This window comes from Delphinus delphis, chromosome 4 (assembly GCF_949987515.2).
Source record: "Delphinus delphis chromosome 4, mDelDel1.2, whole genome shotgun sequence".
NCBI classification, from domain to species: domain Eukaryota; kingdom Metazoa; phylum Chordata; class Mammalia; order Artiodactyla; family Delphinidae; genus Delphinus; species Delphinus delphis.
Window position 1 is genome coordinate 10,687,910 of NC_082686.1, and position 18,456 is coordinate 10,706,365.

General features: G+C 47.2%; 1 protein-coding gene across 1 annotated transcript; it reads left to right on the forward strand.

The window, feature by feature from the left end:
- Positions 1-11,326: 11,326 nt before the first annotated feature.
- Positions 11,327-12,097, forward strand: C4H21orf140 (chromosome 4 C21orf140 homolog). The gene has a single exon (XM_060009808.1). The coding sequence runs from the start codon at positions 11,327-11,329 to the stop codon at positions 12,095-12,097; it is 771 nt and encodes a 256-aa protein (XP_059865791.1).
- Positions 12,098-18,456: the final 6,359 nt, after the last annotated feature.

An 18,456-nucleotide genomic window follows, 5' to 3' on the forward strand; every position in this document is an offset into this window, starting at 1 on the left:
AGTGGGCCTTGGAGTGGAATTTGATAAAAAAAAAAAAAAAAGCAATGTGATGTGGTAAGGTGGGATCATTTCTTTCACAAAGATTTTTATAGGATTTTGTGTTTATAGGAAAAACACAGATTTGGTAAGCTTATGTCAGCTCAATAGTCACTTGCAAGATTTCTCGTAACTTGACCTCTCAAAGAACATTCAGTGAGATTTTGTTCCATTTAATCCCTAACCCCTGACTCTGATTGTGGAAACTCCTTAGAGGGCTTGCCATGTTAGATATGAGGTCAGGACTGGTTCCAAAGGTATTTCCTAAGAAGCAAAAGCCACTGTCTTCCCACTGACACCCAGACACAGTTAGTTACATGGGATCCGAGGACATTTTCCCTGCTTGATCCAACTTTACCCACTTTCTGGGGAGCTGGGCCAAGAGTTTGCCAGGGAGATGTGTTCTTGGGTGGGAATTAGATCCGTGTAGGCTCCATTATAAGCTAGACTGGTGGGAAAGAACTTCAGGTATTAAGAATATTTTGTGCAAAATCCCTTAAATCTAAAATGTTTAGGCTCACAGCAATTAATCACTGTCTGGGCAAAACCTACGTAGCTGGACTAGGAGGGAGAGGTTCCAGCACCACAGTGTGTGTTCAAGTCAGTGACTGCGGAAGAGATTTGCATGTTTCATCAACCCTGGTGGAGACAAGAACAGAGCAAACTGAGTCCCAGATTCAGACACGTTTTCTTTCTTTGTCCTATAGTAAGTTTTCTCCAAGATTAGCAGATCAGGACAGATGAAGGCCTTCCTCTTAAATGGGAATTAGTTAAAATCAGCGTAGAGGAAATTCCCTGGTGGCGCAGTGGTTAAGAATCCACCTGCCAATGCAGGGGGACACGGGTTCGATCCCTGGTCCTGGAAGATCCCACATGCTGTGGAGCAACTAAGCCCGTGTGCCACAACTACTGAGCCTGAGCTTCAGATCCCGCGAGCCACAACTATTGAGCCCACGTGCCACAACTACTGAAGCCCACATGGCTAGATCCCATGCTCCGCAACAAGAGAAGCCACTGCAATGAGAAACCCGCACACTGCAACGAAGAGTAGCTCCCACTCGCTGCAACTAGAGAAAGCCTGTGTGCACCAACAGAGACCTAACCCAGCCAAAAATTAAAAAAATTAAAATTAAAATCAATGTAGAATGGGTTTGGTTCACTGTCTCCAAGAATGGTTTCCTCTGGGATTTGTGGCTGATGGTACTAGGGTTTGTACCAAATCAAATCAAGGTTACCACAGCTTTCCTGGGGATCAGAACACATCTCTTCTAAATAAAAGTCTAATCAGCTCTGCTGCACTATGATTTGTCTGGTGTGATATAATTACCACAAGATTTTAAAAAAGAATTTAGGGGGTAAACATTTGTTGGTATTTACCCAGCTTTTTGTAGAGTGGCAGGTGGCTCTGATTCTCAGAACTGATTCTGATTGTCTAGACTTCCACGAGAGCAGAATGTCAACTCACCCTTCAATTAAAGTTAGACTTTCTTCTCCTGGCAAAATTGAAACCAACTCTAGTTAACTCATGAAAAAAAAATGGGGGTGGCGGGGGGAGGATCTGGGAGAAGGCAACTGAGCTAGCTCACAGAATCTAAAGGGCAGCAGCTTATCCAGGCCTCAGGAAGGAGAGAGGTCAGTTTGCTCAGTGCCCTCAGCTGGAGAACCTTCTCTCTAGGGTCCTCCCAGAAGATGGCTCAGCTCCCATGCTGTCTCTTTGTGCCTCTGCTCACGTTTCAGATGTCAGAGGACAGCATTGCATTGGATCAGGTATAGCAGCTGCCCACCCCTTGGACCAATCACTGAGGGTGGGCCCAGGGAGTGGAGAGCTCTGACTGGCTGAGGCTGGGTCATGAGCTCCCTTATGTGACCTGAGGGCACTAAGTCTAGGAAGAAAATGCCAATAAAAAGAACAGTTAAAAAAAAAAAAAAGAACCGTTGCTCAGATATCACCCTCTGTGGAACTTTCTTGACTCCTAAGGCAGACCTGTTTGCTCCTCCAGGGCTGCCATAGCACTTGGTAAACACTTGGATGGGTCAAAGAGAAAATTTTATTTCACAGAATTTCTCCAAGGATGAGAACTGCATTTGTTTACCAAGTATTTGGTACAGGAAGTGAGACCCCAGAGGCTGCTGAATATGGGTGAAACGATTCTTCAGGAGACCAGGAGAAGAATTTGCTTCTCAAGAGAGGTGGAGGGAGGAAAAGACGGAAGGGTGATTAAGGGACCTAGCTTGATGGCAAAACACACTGAGAAATGTCTCCAATGACTCGCCCACCACCAGTCCCACCAGCTCTGATCTACAATGTTAGGAAACTCATGAAACAAACGCTTGAAGTGAGTGGTCTGGGAGACCGTGAAGGGACGGGGTGATGTGTCAAGTCTGTGGCAGGTAGAGTTGAAGCAGCAGGTGGACATGGGATGCTGGGGACAGGAACGCTTTAGTTCCAGTTTAGTTTTAGCTAAACTATCAAGAAGTAACAAAAGTCATGGAGAAGCTGGTACCAAATTTAACCAAATCCCTGTAGAGTGGGTATGGGGAAGAGGGAGGGTGGGGTGAGTGCTTGGGGGGGCACCTGAAAACTTGGTCCATCTATTAGAGCACTTATCACATAAGACTACAAATACTGGTCTGCAGTCTGTGTCCCCCACCGACGCATGAGAATATGATTTTAAAAATAAGGACAACATCTTATTAATTTTGACATCACTCACTCCTGGCAAACACACAATAAGTATTTGCTGAATGAGTGAATGTTGCAAGTGTGTCAACTTAGTTATTTACAATGGGTGCTATTCCATTTGGGACAGTAGGTACTAACAATTTTCTCTAGGCACTTTCTCCTGGTGGAAATGTCCAGTCCTCAGACAAAATATAATGAGCATGGAATTTGCACAGGGGACTGGTTGTCCTTAAGGTCTGCTTCCAGCAAGCAAAGGGAGTTGGATTATTACTGTTTATAATCTCTCTCTATGTTTACAAAGTACACTTATCTTTCTATCTCATTTCAGTCCTTATAACAACCATGGGAGGTGGGTCAGTTCCTGGTTTTGGCCCTGATGGCTCCCTTTCCACCCATAGGTCTGACTCACTAGTCTGTCTTCAAGCCAGCTCAGATATCCTCTCCTCCAGAAAGCCTTCTCCCCTTGCCCAGTCTCCTACAGGTGTGCCCAAAAAAATAGCAATATTCATTTAAAAATAATAACAGCTAAAATAAAAGGACTTGGTGTGTACCAGTTGCTAAATGTTCTACATGTATTATCTCATGTGCCTGTTACCCATTCTCTGCATCCCCAGGTCCTATGCTGCCTCTATGCTAACACCCACCAATGAAGCTAGAGAAAAACCATGCAGTCATTTGAACAGAGGAAGTTTCATATAAAGAATTATTAAATGACAATAGGGAAGAAACTATGAAGATGTAAAGAGAACTCTAAAGCATATCCAGGGTCTGAGGGAGAGTGCCCAGGGAAGGACAAACTTGGAAGGGGGTCCCCTCCCTAAGGCTGAGGTGCAGACCTCGTTGGAGAAGGTATGGCTGCAGCCACTGGGTGGTGGAGAGGTTCACATGGTTGCCTGGGCCACAGTCTCTGGGCAGCAGTTAACAATTTCCCTGGCCCAGCAGAACCAAGGCTGATGAATGGGTGCATAAAGAGAATTGGGGTATAGGGAGCCCACTCACAGGCAGGGTAGCACATAGTCTGTTGTGCACTGCACCACGATGGGAAGGCTGCAGAAAACAACTGCCCAGGACAGAGGCCAGCACAGGCTAGTGGACAGCCAGTGGGGGAGTTAGGCCATTGGTAGTGTGCTATGGACTGAAAGTTTGTGCTCCCACCCCCAAATTCATATGTTGCAGCCCTAATCCCCAATGTGATGGTATTAGGAAATAGGGCCTTTGGAAGGTGATTAGGTTTAGATGAGGTCATGAGGGTGGGGCCCCTACCATGGGATTAGCGTCCTTATAGGAAGAAAGACACAGGTCATGCACTCTTTGTAAAAGAAGCATGTATAAAGTGTGGGTGATTGGGAACAATGTGTTACAACAGAACTGCAAAATTGATCAATAAACCTCAGATCAGAGCAGAAAAAGAAATTTATGTCATCCACCATCAGCATTAGCAATATAATTTGACACACTGGAAAATTTAATGAAGTGAAACCAACAAGTTGATGAGCCTCCAATAAAAGTCGTAAATGTCAAATTAAGCCACATCATTTCCATGACATGGATTTCTGTGTTGCTCTCATGTGTGCACAAGTCCTGAAGTTCTTTGGAGAGTATTGTTATTGTAATTATTATTTGCTGGGGAGATGCTGAGCTGTCTGCCCCCGAGTCGTATTCCTCCTGGGTTGTTTGAAACCCTGATTGCCTCATGCCTTCTGCCCTTAGCTGCCACCAATCCCAGACAAGAACTTTAATGCATTTGTCTCTTTATCATCAGGAAGTGCAGAGGCCTGGGAGGCCTGGCAGGGCCCTTTCTCTAGGCCTGGCAGGGCCCTTTACCCCACACCCCCTGCCTTGTAAACCCACTTAGCACAAGTTATATTAGGAAGTTTAATTAGCAGAAAACAAACAAGTGTGTGGGGGGTCCCAGCTGGAGCCCAGGGGACATCAGGTCCCCTGCTGGGTTCAGATGTGTCTGAACAAGTGTCAGCGAGGCTCTTTGCATGAAGGACAGAGGACAGATCTCCTCCTGGGGAAAGAGAGATGAGAGGAGTAAGGTTTGGCCCCTCTCAGGTCCTGAGGGCCCAGAAGTCCTAGCAAGAGCCCCAAGACTTACTGGGGGCTGCTTATGTCACGAGCACTCCCTGAACCACACAGTGGCTGGGGGAGTGGGATGTGCTGATTGGCTTAAGCTTGGCGCAGGAGTTGACATGGCTTCCTCCAAAAGAACCTGAGCTTCATGGGAGACAGGTGAACACTGGAACCGAACTCAGGGCACTGCTGGGGAGCGGGGTGGGGGGGTCGTCGGGAAAATGGAAGCAGGGAGGCAAACATGTGTCCATTAAAGGTGCCGTAGGAAGAGAAGAAAACTAACATTTAATGAACACTACCAAACGCTGGGTGCCTTGATGTACACTAGCTGGGTGATCCCTTTATAAACACCACGAGGTGTGTGCTATCCGGGAATTGAGGGGCAGAGAGGCTAAGAAACCTGTATATTGTCAAACAGTGGGCAAGAAGTTAACAGCTAGGTCCATGTGATACTTCTGTGAATTATTTGTCCAAAATATACCTTTATTTTCATCCAAGGTGAGGAATGAGAAGGCTACTGGTTTGGGCTAGGTTCATTTCTCTCTCATGCCCCCTGCACACGGTGGGTTGGCTGGGGCTCTGCTCTGTGTCATTACTGTCCTTGCTCTGAGACTCAGGTTTCTGGAGCAGCCACTGTTTGAAACATCTCTGGTCTTGGTGTTGAAGGGAAGAAATCCAGAGAGTCTCACCTGGATGGTTAAACGCTCCAGCCTGGAAGAGACGCACATCACACCTGCCTACCACTCACGGGCTAAAGTAGCCCATGGTCCTCCCAACTACAAGGGGGTGGGGAAGTGCCATCCTAACCTGTGCCTGGAAGGCCAGAGCCAAACAATCCAGGAAGAGTACCAATGGCTACTACAGAATTGAACCAGATCCCAGGTTCTCAAGCCATGTGCTAAGGACTGAATGTTTGTGTCCCCTGCAAAGTTCATATGTTGAAATCCTAACCTCCAATGTGATGTATTGGGAGGTAATGAGATCATAAGGGTGGGGCCCCCATGATGGGGTTAGTGCCCTTAGGAGAAGTGACCTGAGGGCTTGCCTCCTCCAATTTCTGCCCTCTTCATGTGAGGAAACCCTGCGTAAATGACTGTCTGAGGGCACAGGGAGTGGGCCCTCACCAGACACTGTATCTGCTGGGTCTACAGGCACCTTGATCTTGGACTTCCCAGCCCCCAGAGCTGTGAGAGATAAATGTCTGTTATTTTTAAGCCCCATCTGTGGTAACTTGTTACAGCAGCACAAAGGGACTAAGACTCCTTGTTCCACGGAGGTTCCTCAGGTCTCCGCAGGACTGAGGAAAGGTCAGTCCCATTCCCTACATTCTATCCTTTTCATTCATATAAAACTCAAACTTTTCTACATTAAAAAGAAGTCTATAAATTTTATGTGAGGAAAAAAAATTGTTCTGCTCCCTTTCAAACTAACTCTGGGGTCCCTGCCAGCCCTACACCCATAGGTCCCCACCAGGCTCTGATCAGGCCTTGCTCTCAAAAGGGGGTTTCAACTTGGCCTCACCTTAGAATCACATAGAAGTCTGTAAAAAACTTGATGATGCCTGGGCCTCGCCCCAGACCAATTCCATCAGAACCCCTGAGCTCGGGGCCCAGGTATAAGCAAAGCTCCTCTGACAGTTCCTCAGTGCTGTTCCAAGCAGTGTCAGGAAGCAGCTGAAGCGCTGAGGGCTGGTTATTGTCTTCCAGGTGAAGGCGGGAGGAGAAGCTGGGGGTGGGAGAATTGCCTCCATTAAACGAGGCAAGAAGCGAGCTGAGGAAGGTTGAAGAGAATTTGGTGATTACCCTGATGGTTCCAGCTCCTTCCCAGCGGCAGGGAGCTGGAGATGATGTGGCCCACGGGTTCAAAATTCACACACACGACACCGTCCACACACACTCACACGCAGACACACACGTTCACACACACATCTGCACACAACACACATGCACAGCATCCCACACACATATACACACACTCACGAATGTGCACACACACATACACACTCACATGTGTAAATCTACCCCATATATACACCTCACACACACACACATATTCCACACATGTATACACACTCTGCACACACACACTCTTACATCCATACTCACATGCATCTTTTTTGTTTCACAAGAAAGAGAAAGATCACATCCTGGGGTGAATGAAACTCCTCCCTTGTCTGGTCCAATTCTCTCATCCTACGTGTGACGAAAAGCAGCTGTGAGGAGGGTCAAGGCGTGTGAGAAGTCCCCCCTTAGTTCTGGTCAACTCTCCTTAGCTCTAGAAAGTATATTAGAAGGATTTTTTTTAAAGAATTTTTTGTGTGTGTGTGTGGAAAAAAGGTGGCTAGGGGTTCTTCTCCTGGTTGGCAAAGAGAGGAGAAGGGGCACTTTTGTCCTCTCTTCCCAAGCGACTTGTCTCCCAAGCAGGGTGATAATCATTCCAGCTCCATGGGTCGCCACGAGGATTAACCAAGATGCTTCATGTTGAGGGACCAGGGCTGTTTCCGGCACTAAGTGCTCTAGAACAATATCATCTCCCCCACTCACCGACAGAGCAAGGGCTTTGTGACCTCACTGGACAGACATGTCTCATTGGGGGTGACACTCCAACAGTGGGTTGTGGGACAATGAAAAGTCCGATACCCACGTGTACACACACACACACACACACACACGCACACTCAGTGGTGGATCGTCTGCTGAGCAGTGAATTTGGGTTTCTTCCCAGCAGTCTTTCCTTCCTGCCCTGCCCTTTGTAGGGGGTGCTGGGCTCTGTGCTCGTTGCCCTGGAGGAGATTCAGGATGCCAGGGCAAAAGCCTGAGGGCAGGCCCTCTTCCCCTGTAGCTGAGATGGTGCTACTTGTCCTGCAGAAGGTAGGGGAGGACAGGGCTGCCTAGAGGAGAGAATGGGGGCAGAGCTGTACCCAAGCCTGGGGCCAGACAGAGTCTCTTGGGTTGGGGGAACTGCGGGGTCCTCAGCCTATTCACTCTTGGGCCCCCTGGAGTTGGCTGGGTCTCCTGGGGCAGTGGCCTTGGGCACACACCTCAGTGGGCCGGATCCTAGCCTTGAGGTTGTTAGCCCCAACAGGACTGCAGTGCCTAGGTGCCGGGACCACAGGGTTGGACGCAGGCACATCCGCATGTGCCCACAGTGAGCAGCGGGGAGGGGTGGCCTCAGCATCCTGCCAACGCTCTGGCCTTGAGGGTGGGGTAAGGAGCCTCTACAATGCCCAAGTCCAGTGTGATGGATTTATATCAATAAGAGACTGTCTTACAGAGTGATGAAAGTCAGAAAGAAAAACAGATACCGTATATTAACGCATATCTATGGAACCTAGAAAAATGGTGCAGATGAACCAGTTTGCAGGGCAGAAATAGAGACACAGTTGTAGAGCACAAACGTACGGACACCAAGGGGGGAAAGTGGCAGGGGGTGGTGGTGGGATGAATTGGGAGATTGGGATTGACATATATACACTAATATGTATAAAATAGATAACTAATAAGAACCTGCTGTATAAAAAAAATAAAATTAAATTCAAAAATAAAATAAGCATAATGTTGCCTGCACAACCAAGTTTGTGCAATAAGACTCGAAGTAGCACATGTAAACACACATCTGTGTATATGTGCGGCAACTCTTTTAGTTTATGGGATTTGGTGGGGGGAGGTTACGGTTGGTGAAACCAGTTTCCAAACGTTCCCCCTTTTTGGTGACAAGCACAATTTGTGGCAGGTGTGCCAACAGAACCACACTAATACTTACACACTGAGTTAAGATTTCTGTTACTCTCCGTCTTTGAACCGAACAACCTTGATCTCCCAATTATACAAAATTAATTTCAATGAATTAAGCATGTGACAGCATTCTACCTTAGAATATCCATTACCCAGGCAGTGGAGAAGAAAGAAGTACAGAAGTGTTTTCTAGAAAAGCAGATAGTAGTGACTCTTAGGGCCAAGGGAGAAGGTTGTGACTGGGAAGGGGTGTGGGGTGTGAGGCTTCTGGGAAAGCAAGGTTCTATCTTGAGTCCTGGGAGGTACTTAAAAGGTGTTGCCTTATAAGTCATCAAGGAGACATATACCTACTGCCTCCTAGTGGTCCTTCTGCCACCCTGCACATTCTCCAAAGTGGGACGTGTCCCAGGTGAAGCTTTGTTCTTTCTCCCAAGCCCTTAGTATCTCCCAACAGAACCTGAAGTCAAGAAGGGGAAAGCCACAAGGCATAGCATCAGGGGAAGGAGTGAAGGGGAGGGTTCTCTGAGTTTCTCTGGCCGCCCATGGTGCAATGCTTTGCTTGAGTCCAGACCCCACCCACTTTACTGCCTGGCAGGCTACTTCTTGGTCCTGCCCGGATGCAGGCTTGGCCTCTCCCTGGGCCAGTGAGGGTGGATGCTTGTGGTCTTTGTTGGCTTCCTTTCTGTCAGGCTGGACAAGATGTCCCAAGCTCATCTTGCACATTTCCTTCCCCAGACCTACAATCAAAGGACCCCTGATTCCTTCAGTAGGAAATAATATTGAGAGACCATAATCTGGAGGGTAGAGTATACATTGCTACTGAGTTTGTTTGTTTGTTTTGGTTTCTGACACGATAAACAGTGAGGTTCATTAGTTTCCATTTTCTTGCATATTTTAGAGATCATTGTGTTTTAGTTTTCTTTTTTTACTCTTGTTTTTTTTTAAAAAATGTGAAATGTTTACATTTTCTAGTCAAAACTATAAAACAAGATACATTCAGAAAAGATTTCTCACTTTTTTTCCTCCCTCCTGTTCTATCCCTTCCCCTATAGGCAAGCATTTTTAATTAGTGTTAGGTTTATTCTTCTGTTGTTTATATTTGAAAATGCAAGCAATTATGTATATCCTTTATCATTTATACACACACACATATTTACACAAAGGTAACATTATACATTTTCTTCTACACTTCTGAGCATGTTTCTCATATCCATACATAACTGAAGATTGTATGAGAGAGAAGCAAAGAATTGTGTCTTGGAATTGACTTCATTGTATTATATAATGTTTTCACATCGCTCCAGGCCACAGGGGCCTGTGGGAGAGGAGGCAGAAAGGGGTGTCTGAACGGGGGGAGGGCTCTAGGACCACCATTACCACTTCAACCAAGCAGCCACACTTCTACATATTTAGCATCCATATCAAATTTGGTCTGAAAATGGTTCCTGCCACCAGAAGAAAAATTCTAAGAGAAAATGGTCACAGTTATCAACCCAGACCCACTGATTCTAGCCTCTGAGAAAGTTGCTTGGAGAGCACAGGCTTCATGTTAACTTTACTATGCTAGGTTAGTCTTACTGTCTGGCATTGCCTAAACTTGAGTCCCAAGAAAACTTTGTGGCAAGAAAATCTTCATCCATTCAACAGTAGAGAAAAGGACCCAATAAATCAGTTTGTCCACATCTTCATTTGAGGGAACCCATTATTCACATTTATGAAAGATCTTTAAGGAGACAAGAAAATACAAAGAAAATTAAAGAGGCTGCTAGAGTTTGAAGTAAACTGTCATTTTGCCTTGAGTATATAAAACTAAAGTCCTTTGTAGACGGGGTATTGAATTAGCTCAAGAATTGGCAGCCCCAGTGAAAGACAGGTATGCAGGCTGACTTTCTTTCACTGTTCGCCATACCTTTTCTGCCACCTGGAAAAACCACTCTTGATTGTGAAAGTGGACAGGCAGCAGGCACAAAGTCCATGTGTACACAGACATAAACCATATATGTGTCTAGGCCCCACCGGACACATCATGACTGGTACCCTTGGGGCCTGGCACAATGCCTGGTGTATAGTAGGTGCTCAGAATGGTTGAATGAACAAATATATTACACTTCATCCTCATGACCTAAATGGAAATGAGTGAGGAACTTGGCTCATCACTGTTAAAAGGTTGCTTTAGGGGCTGAATTGTGTCTCCCCCAAATCTCATGTTGAAGCCCTGACCCCCAGGACCTCAGAATGTGACTATATTTGGAGATGGGGTCTCTAAAGAGGTGATTAAGGTAAAATGAGGTCATATGGGTGGGCCTTAATCCCACAGGACTGGTGTCCTTATAAGGAGAGGTTAGGACAGAGACACGTGGGCACACAGAGGAAAGGCCAAATAAGGACATAGGGGGAAGGTGGCCATCTGCAAGCCAAGGAGAAAGGTCTCAGGTGAAACCAGACCTGCTGACACCTTGATCTTGGGCTTCTAGCCTCCAGAACTGTGAAAAAATAAATTTCTGCTCTTTTGTTACGGCAGCCTTAGCAAACTAATACAATTGCCAATCTCTCTCCAGACCTACTACAGATGCAATGTCAAAGTAACATCTTGGATGGCTTGCCATTCCCATTCCCACGTCATACAAGCCAGAAAGGAATTGTTCTGAGTGTGTGTTTCATGATGCTTTGAAATCTCAAGTGTATCTATGGGACCAGCTCAGCTGTAAGAAAGCCCTTTATGAGGTCATCATCCCACTCTTGCCAGATCACTGCAGATGGAGACACTCAAGCTTTGAAAAACACTTGAAGAGCTACCATGCCTCACTTTGCAAAACCTCTTTTAAGAAACATTATTATCAGAAATCTATTCAACAGCATGAAGAGGAAGCAATGTCTCCAGTATTTGAAAACCCTGAGAACACTGCAATATGATGGGTTCACAACTGTATATTTGGGGGAAACTTATATCCCTGAGAGTCTTGTAACAGGGGAAGATTTTAGTGATGGCTATTCCATGCCAACTCCAACTTGGTGTATTGTGCATGCTGGTGGTAGTCAAGGATGGATGCCTTGGAAATATCGGATGTTCCTAAGGGATGAGTTATGCATCAAACAAGAAGACAGTCTCTTCTCTGAGTTCTGTGATGTGGCAAAGAAGACCTACGGGAAGTGCACCATTGTGGTCAAAGACAGAAGGCAGCAGGATGAGATGAAGCCAAAGGAAGACATAGAATCCGAGGCCCAGGTCCATGTCCCATCAGTCCTTAACTTAACGAACATCACATGTTGTCCACAGGTGGCCAAGTCCTATGGCCATGAACTACTCTCTCTGCCTTCCGCTTACAGTTATCTGAACCCTCTAGACTCAGCCTGGTCTTCTCTGAAATGGTTTATCATCAATTACAGAAAGGAGTTTTGTTTGCAGTCCACTGATGGTGTCTATTCTTACAAGTATATACTCTTCAGTGATTTAATTAGCAAAGGGATTGAAAGGATGAACCCAAGCAAATGGAGAACACTAACTAACAAAGTACAAAGATGGGAAAACTACTACCTTGGTAAATTTTCTGAAGTGCGATTCCTCTAACAGCAGGGCCGTGCTGTGGGCATGATCTTTACCAATTCTGTTGGGTTTGATTCTGGACCACTGCAGCCAAAGATACTCCAACAATGACCTCACAGAGATGCTGTGAGGACTGCTTCCTAAGGGCATTGGCAAAGTGCTTATGGTTTGCTGAAGGTTTCATTAAATCTTGTTGGTAAATTAGTGATCTTGACTTTCATCTGGTTAAGGCCACTCTGAGGGCTATTATGTCAGTGAGAGGATGAGAGTTAACCGAGCCCAAAGGAGCTGGGAAGTGAGAGAGATGAACAGAGCTAAAGGTTGTGTGAGGAAAAAAAGAGAACCAAGAGTGTGCTCACAAAAAATTGAAATTAACTAGTGTGCCTACCGGTTTCAGTCCACCAAAATAATCCACAGGGAGCCGGCTTGCCATCAACAGATGTGGTCCAGATGGTGGCTGAACAGGCTCTTTCCCTTCCATTGCTTGAAAGCAAGGAGGCAGAGGGTGAGCAAGAGACATCCAAGGAAGTTAAACCCCAACCAGATCCTCCAGGCAAGTTGGTGGTCCCCATAAGGAACCTGGAAAGCTATGACAGTGATTGGTTCAAGTTGGACTTGGTGGGTGAACAGGTGACGTAAACAGGAGGGTCTACAGAACCCACTTATCCAATCCGTCTCCCATTCCAATTCCAAGAATCCCAACGGGAGGTCACTAGCCTGTCATGCAGTTGCACCTCGGGGCCCTGGTTGCTGAGCCACCTGTGGCTAACGGCACCCTAAAGTCTGGGGCTGCTGCTAATGGTGGCTGTAAGGGTTTGTGGTGGTATTTTTCACTTTTATAAAAAAAAAAATCCCTGCCTCCTATTAAACATATCACAAAATTCACTCTTGTTTATGTATGCTCAGGCAGTAATTTTATAGCAGAAGTAATTATTCTGGGGTATGTCAAAAACAATGTCTGAAAATTGCTACCAACTCCCAACAGACTTGCCTATATATCAGATGGTGAGGCCAGGTTCCCGCTAGCCAAGCACAGAAAAATCAGATTCTTTGCTTGTCTTCTGCCCTAATTCCTTCCTGAAACTCCCTGGATTATTTAGAAACACTTTGTCAGAAAACAGATGTTCAGTGCTTTTCAGCAACTAAGCGGTGGACTTCTGCAGCATCCTGTTTTTATGCATTTTATCTGCAGATGAATCACACTTACCACCTCCACCCACTGGGAACCAGACACTCTCAGCTGCACCTCCCACTTTACAGCCGACCGTGCAGTATGAGTTTCTTGTGGCCGCTGTGACAACTACCACACACTTGGTGCACTAAACCAACAAAAACGTATCCTCTCCCAGTCCTGGAGGCCTGAAGTCTGAAATCAGTTCCGTGGAGCCAAAATCAAGGTGTCAGCAGGGCCACGCTCCCTCCACAGGCTCTAAGGGAGAATCCATTCCTGGCCTCTTGTGGCTTCTGGGTGGCTGCCCGCCTTCCTTGGCTTGTGGCCACATCACTCCAATTTCTGCTTCTGTGGCCACATTACTTTCTCCTCTTCTGTGTCCAATCTCCCTCTGCCTCCCTCTTATAAGGACACGTGTGACTGCATTTAGGTCCCATCCAGATAATCCAGAATCATCTCACCATCTCAAAATCCTTAATTTAATCACACATGCAAAGATTCTTTTTCCATATAGGGTAACATTCTCAGGTTCCAGAGATTCAGACCTGGATACATTTAGGGACCATTATTCAGCTGAGCACAGGTTCTAAAGAAGGTTTTCTTCTGCCAGCTGAAATACTGCATTTCCCACTGAAATACTTCACTTCCCAGCGCATTTCCCAGGGGTAACACAGTTACCCCTGGTGAAATGGCTCTCACTGTGTGGTACTTTTATTTTTAAACCTTTTATTTATTTTGTTAAAAAAATTTTTTTTATTTTTTGGCCATGCTTCGCTGCATGAGGGACCTTAGTTCCCCAACCAGGGATCGAACCGGCACCCCCTGCCATGAAAGCAGGGAGTCTTAACCACTGGACCGCCAGGGAAGTCCACTGCATGGTACTTTTGTGTGGTTTTTTTTCGCTACCTGTTTCATGTATGTTTCAGAATTTATGTTCCTTAAGGGTAAGTAACAGGACTCAGACCTCCTTGGTGACTTCAGGGTCGGTGGCCTGCGTTTGGGATGTGAGTGCGTTTTGCCCCTACGTCGCATTTATCTCACACCTGTCCAGAGTTCTGTAGTGGCAACCACTAACAGCTATACACGCTTAACTCACTTAATCCTCACAACAGTCTGCGATGTAGGAACTACCATTGTCTCCATTTCTCAGAAGGGTAAACTGAGGCACAGAGAGATACGCAACTTGCTCCAGTGCGGAAGAGCTGAGGTTCAAATCCAGAGTTCCCAGGTAGAACTGTTATTCACACAGCCTCTCTACTAACGAGCAGCTCAGTTCACCCTCAAAACAACCTCTCAGGTAGGTCCTATCACTTTCCCATTTTACAGATGAGGAGACTGCGACACTCAGGCCAGTCAGAGCCTAAGCCCGTGTGCCCAGCCGCCATGCTTGGCTTGGTTATTGAAACACGGTGTAAGGCTTGCCTCTGACATCAGACAATCAGCTGGCAAAGTGGCTGCCTCCAACTGGACACAACAAAACATCCTTCAGCACAATATTGAGCTAGAGGCAGGTACTTTTCAAAGACACACTATTTTGCAGTGAGAAAAAAAATGGGAGGTTTTTGGGTTATCAGATGAACAAGATAGACCGACAGGAGTATTTTTCTGGGAAAACCGAGACGATCTAATAAAACGAGTTTAGGATTGTATTCCTTCGAGGCCTTGTTCAATCATTAGAAAGCAAGTAGGGAAAAAGAGAACATCGGTATAACCAGAGATCAAAGGGCCACGGGTAACGTGCAATTGAGTTACATAATATTGTACTCATAATTAAGAAATGCTGCTTTATGCCAAGCATGGAAACTTCCAGAAGAAAATAGTGGAAAGTACACGGGCTTCTGGGAATCGGATGGATCTCGTTAGAATCGCAAGTTTCCAGCTTGGTAACTATGAGACTTTGGACAAGTTACTCCCTGAGGCTCAACGAACTCATTCGTAAACTAGAGTTGAGGGCTTAAACACTTAGCACACACCAAGCCACTACATCATGACCAGCCCCGACTCAGCGCTCAGTAAACTGGAGCTCCTGTTACTGCAGTGCAGGCTGGGCTTCCAGCAAGCGCATGCACAGTTAGAGCTGCTTCTCATTTCCTTTTCACTCTTTGTGGCAAATTCTTGCTTTTTATCACTGGGTTGTAATCAGAGTAGACACATCTTAAGATGTGTCTTTTGATCAAAGGAAATTCTTTTCTCTGGCATTTCTTTTAAGACCGTCTGCGATAGGTTAGGGAATTAAGGATAAGAGGTCTCTTCTGGTGGTGTGGACGGCGAGGATGGAGAGTACAGCCTGGAACCTTTTGGGAGCAGCACTTGTATGAAATAAACAGTAGGTGAGGGCTTCCCTCGTGGCACAGTGGTTGAGAGTCCACCTGCCGATGCAGGGGACACGGGTTCGTGCCCCGGTCCGGGAGGATCCCACGTGCTGCGGAGCGGCTGGGCCCGTGAGCCGTGGCCGCTGAGCCTGCGCATCCGGAGCCTGTGCTCGGCAATGGGAGAGGCCACAACGGTGAGAGGCCCGCGTATCGCAAAAAAGAAAAAAAAAAAAAAAAAAAAACAGTGGGTGATAAGGCCCAGCAGCCCTGCAGGTGTGGACACATCTTCTGGAAGACCCTTCGTGATGTTGGTGGCACTGACTCCTTCGGAGAGGTTGGCTGAGGGCACATCTCAAGCACTTTGGTCCTCATCAGGACCAACAACCACATGCCCACTCCCTTCCTGTGGGCCAGGCTCCCCCTGAGGAGGTGGCGCGTTGGAAAATGTGCTGCCGTGGAAAAAGCCCAGAGGGAAATAGGTTAATGGAGCTGAATGCCCACTGGCTCAGGCCTTGACCACTCAAGGAAGGTCCAGGCTCAACTGAGTTGATCGAGCTGCACCTGGCCAATCAGGGGACCGAGTTGCCCCCCCATCCCCGCAGGCGGTACACATTCCTTACATTTGTGATTGTTTTCCATGTACAGAACATTTTTATATACTTGACCTCATTCAGTTTAGACAACCACCCTGTACACAGGCAGGGCAGTGATCGTTAAGCTCATTTTACAAATGAAGACAAAGTGGTAACTGACTCACCTGGAGGGATGCCCACCTGTAGTGGCAGGAGGGTCAGGACTAGAATCCACGTCTTCCTATCAGGAAGTCCTCACAGCCCTCTCTAGCTGGTTCTATGGGTCAGTTAGGATTAGGTCAGGCTATGAGTAGTGGAGACCTAACCACAGAGATTTAAACAAAATAGAAGGTACCCTCCCATCCCCCACCAAAACAAAAAATGCTAAGGTGGCAGTTCAGGGCTAATATGATGGATCCACGATCATAAAGAACTCAGGGTCTTATCTTTTTCCTCTACTGTCCTAGACTTGGTTCCATCCTCAACGTCACCTCATAGTCCAAAATGGCTGCTGAAAAAGCCATTGCATTAGCATTCCAGGTAGCAGAGAAGGAGAAAAGGAGGAAGAAGGGCTCATCCCTTTTCTTTTAAGGGGCTTTCCAGGAAGTCTCACACTTAAACCTTCCACTTAAATCTCATTGGCTAGACTTAGTTGCAAGGGAAGCTGGGGAAAGTAGTCTTTATTCTGGGTGGTGATGTGGCCAGCTGAAAATCCCTGCTCCCCTTCCTTTGGGTGTTACCACTCATCCACTTACCAAATATTCGAGCACCTTCTATGTGCCTGTAATGTGTGGCCCGGACAGGGGCCCAAAGAAAGTAAGCTCAGGCCCTGGAGGCAGTCAGGTTGGTGGTGTGGAGTACCTCTCGGTCAGTGGGATTTTGGAGGTGTGGGGAGTGAGGGCTCAGAGTCCAGGGCCTGGCTGGGGAGTCAGGGGCAGAGCGGCAGGAAGAGGTGAAACTGGAGCCGAGGCCAGAGGAAGAGCAGGGACTTCATCACAGTGGGTAGAAGAAGAGGTCAAGTGTGCCCAGCTTACCCACTTCCCAGGGCACGGGGTATGTGAGTGCGCGCGCGCACGTGTGCGTGCAAGTGTGCGTGTGGTGGGCAGGGAGCAGTGTGAGTGGAATGAAAGGAAGAATGCAAGTGTGGAAGGGACAGGATGGAAAAAGAAAACAACGTGTTGTATGAGGAGTTTGGGCTATTCTAGAAGGAAAGGAAAGACCCTGAAGGGTGTGGTGCAGGATGATGGGTTAGGGTGGGGAAGCATAGGTTTTCCCACCAAGGAGTCCAGCTCCTGGTTCAAAACCCATGTGTGGTTTTCCAGGCCTGACCGCAGGCAGTTACAAAGGTGTCACCCAGCAGGGTTCATGGGGGCAAAAGCCACCCTCCCCACAGCAGACTTGGTGACAGCCAGGGCCCTGCCGTCTCTGAAGGGAGCTGTAGTCCACGGCTCAGGCCCCTGACCTGGAAGGAGAGGGGAGAGGGGACTGCAGGCCCCAGGTCCTTGGGCTCTGCCCACTGCACCCAGCATCCCTCCCACGCTCAGAGTAGAAGGACTTGCCTCAAGCTAAAGGGGAAACCGAGGCCTTTACCCAGCACAGCTTCCCTGGGTATCCCCTCGCCCTGCATGTACCGGGGCCTTCAGTGCCCGGCCCCCAGATGCCATCCACCTCCAGCCCGGCCAGGTTCCCTTCCCTTTTCCTGTCGCATCTCCTTCAGCCTGTGATCATGCTCAAGCTTACTCCTTCTGGAAAAACCTTTCCCTCAACCCTGCCTTCCCCTAAGGCTACCAATGTCTCTGTCCCCACCTTTGAGGTGCACAGCAGGCGGCAAAGTTGGGAGAACTTCTTTTACAATTTTTAAACAATCAGCTCGCCGTGAAGTCCCTCCAAGTTTAATTCAATGGGGCTAATTGTGAATCTTTGAAAAGTACAATCAGTACATTAGAGAGTGTCCACATCTGGAAACTCAAGGGAAATACTGAGCCAATTATTTGAAATCTAACCAGTTATTTGTAATTAACATATTGCTCAGACAAAAATTTGTTTCCTGACTTTGCAGACCACACACACACACACACACACACACACACACACACACACACACTTGAAATTAGGATGCAAACAGCACTGTTTCTATTTCCTCATACCCTCCCCACTTCCCACAGCCTGGCCTCTGTCCTCATCGTGTCGTCTTGAAGACTTGATGACCCACGACTTGGAAGAACAAGAACGCCTGCCCACCTGCCTTGTCCTTGCACGGGAGTGAAAAGTACAGGTCCAGAGCTGAACTGCGAGGTCCACATCCTGTCTCTGCCTCTTGCCAGCTGG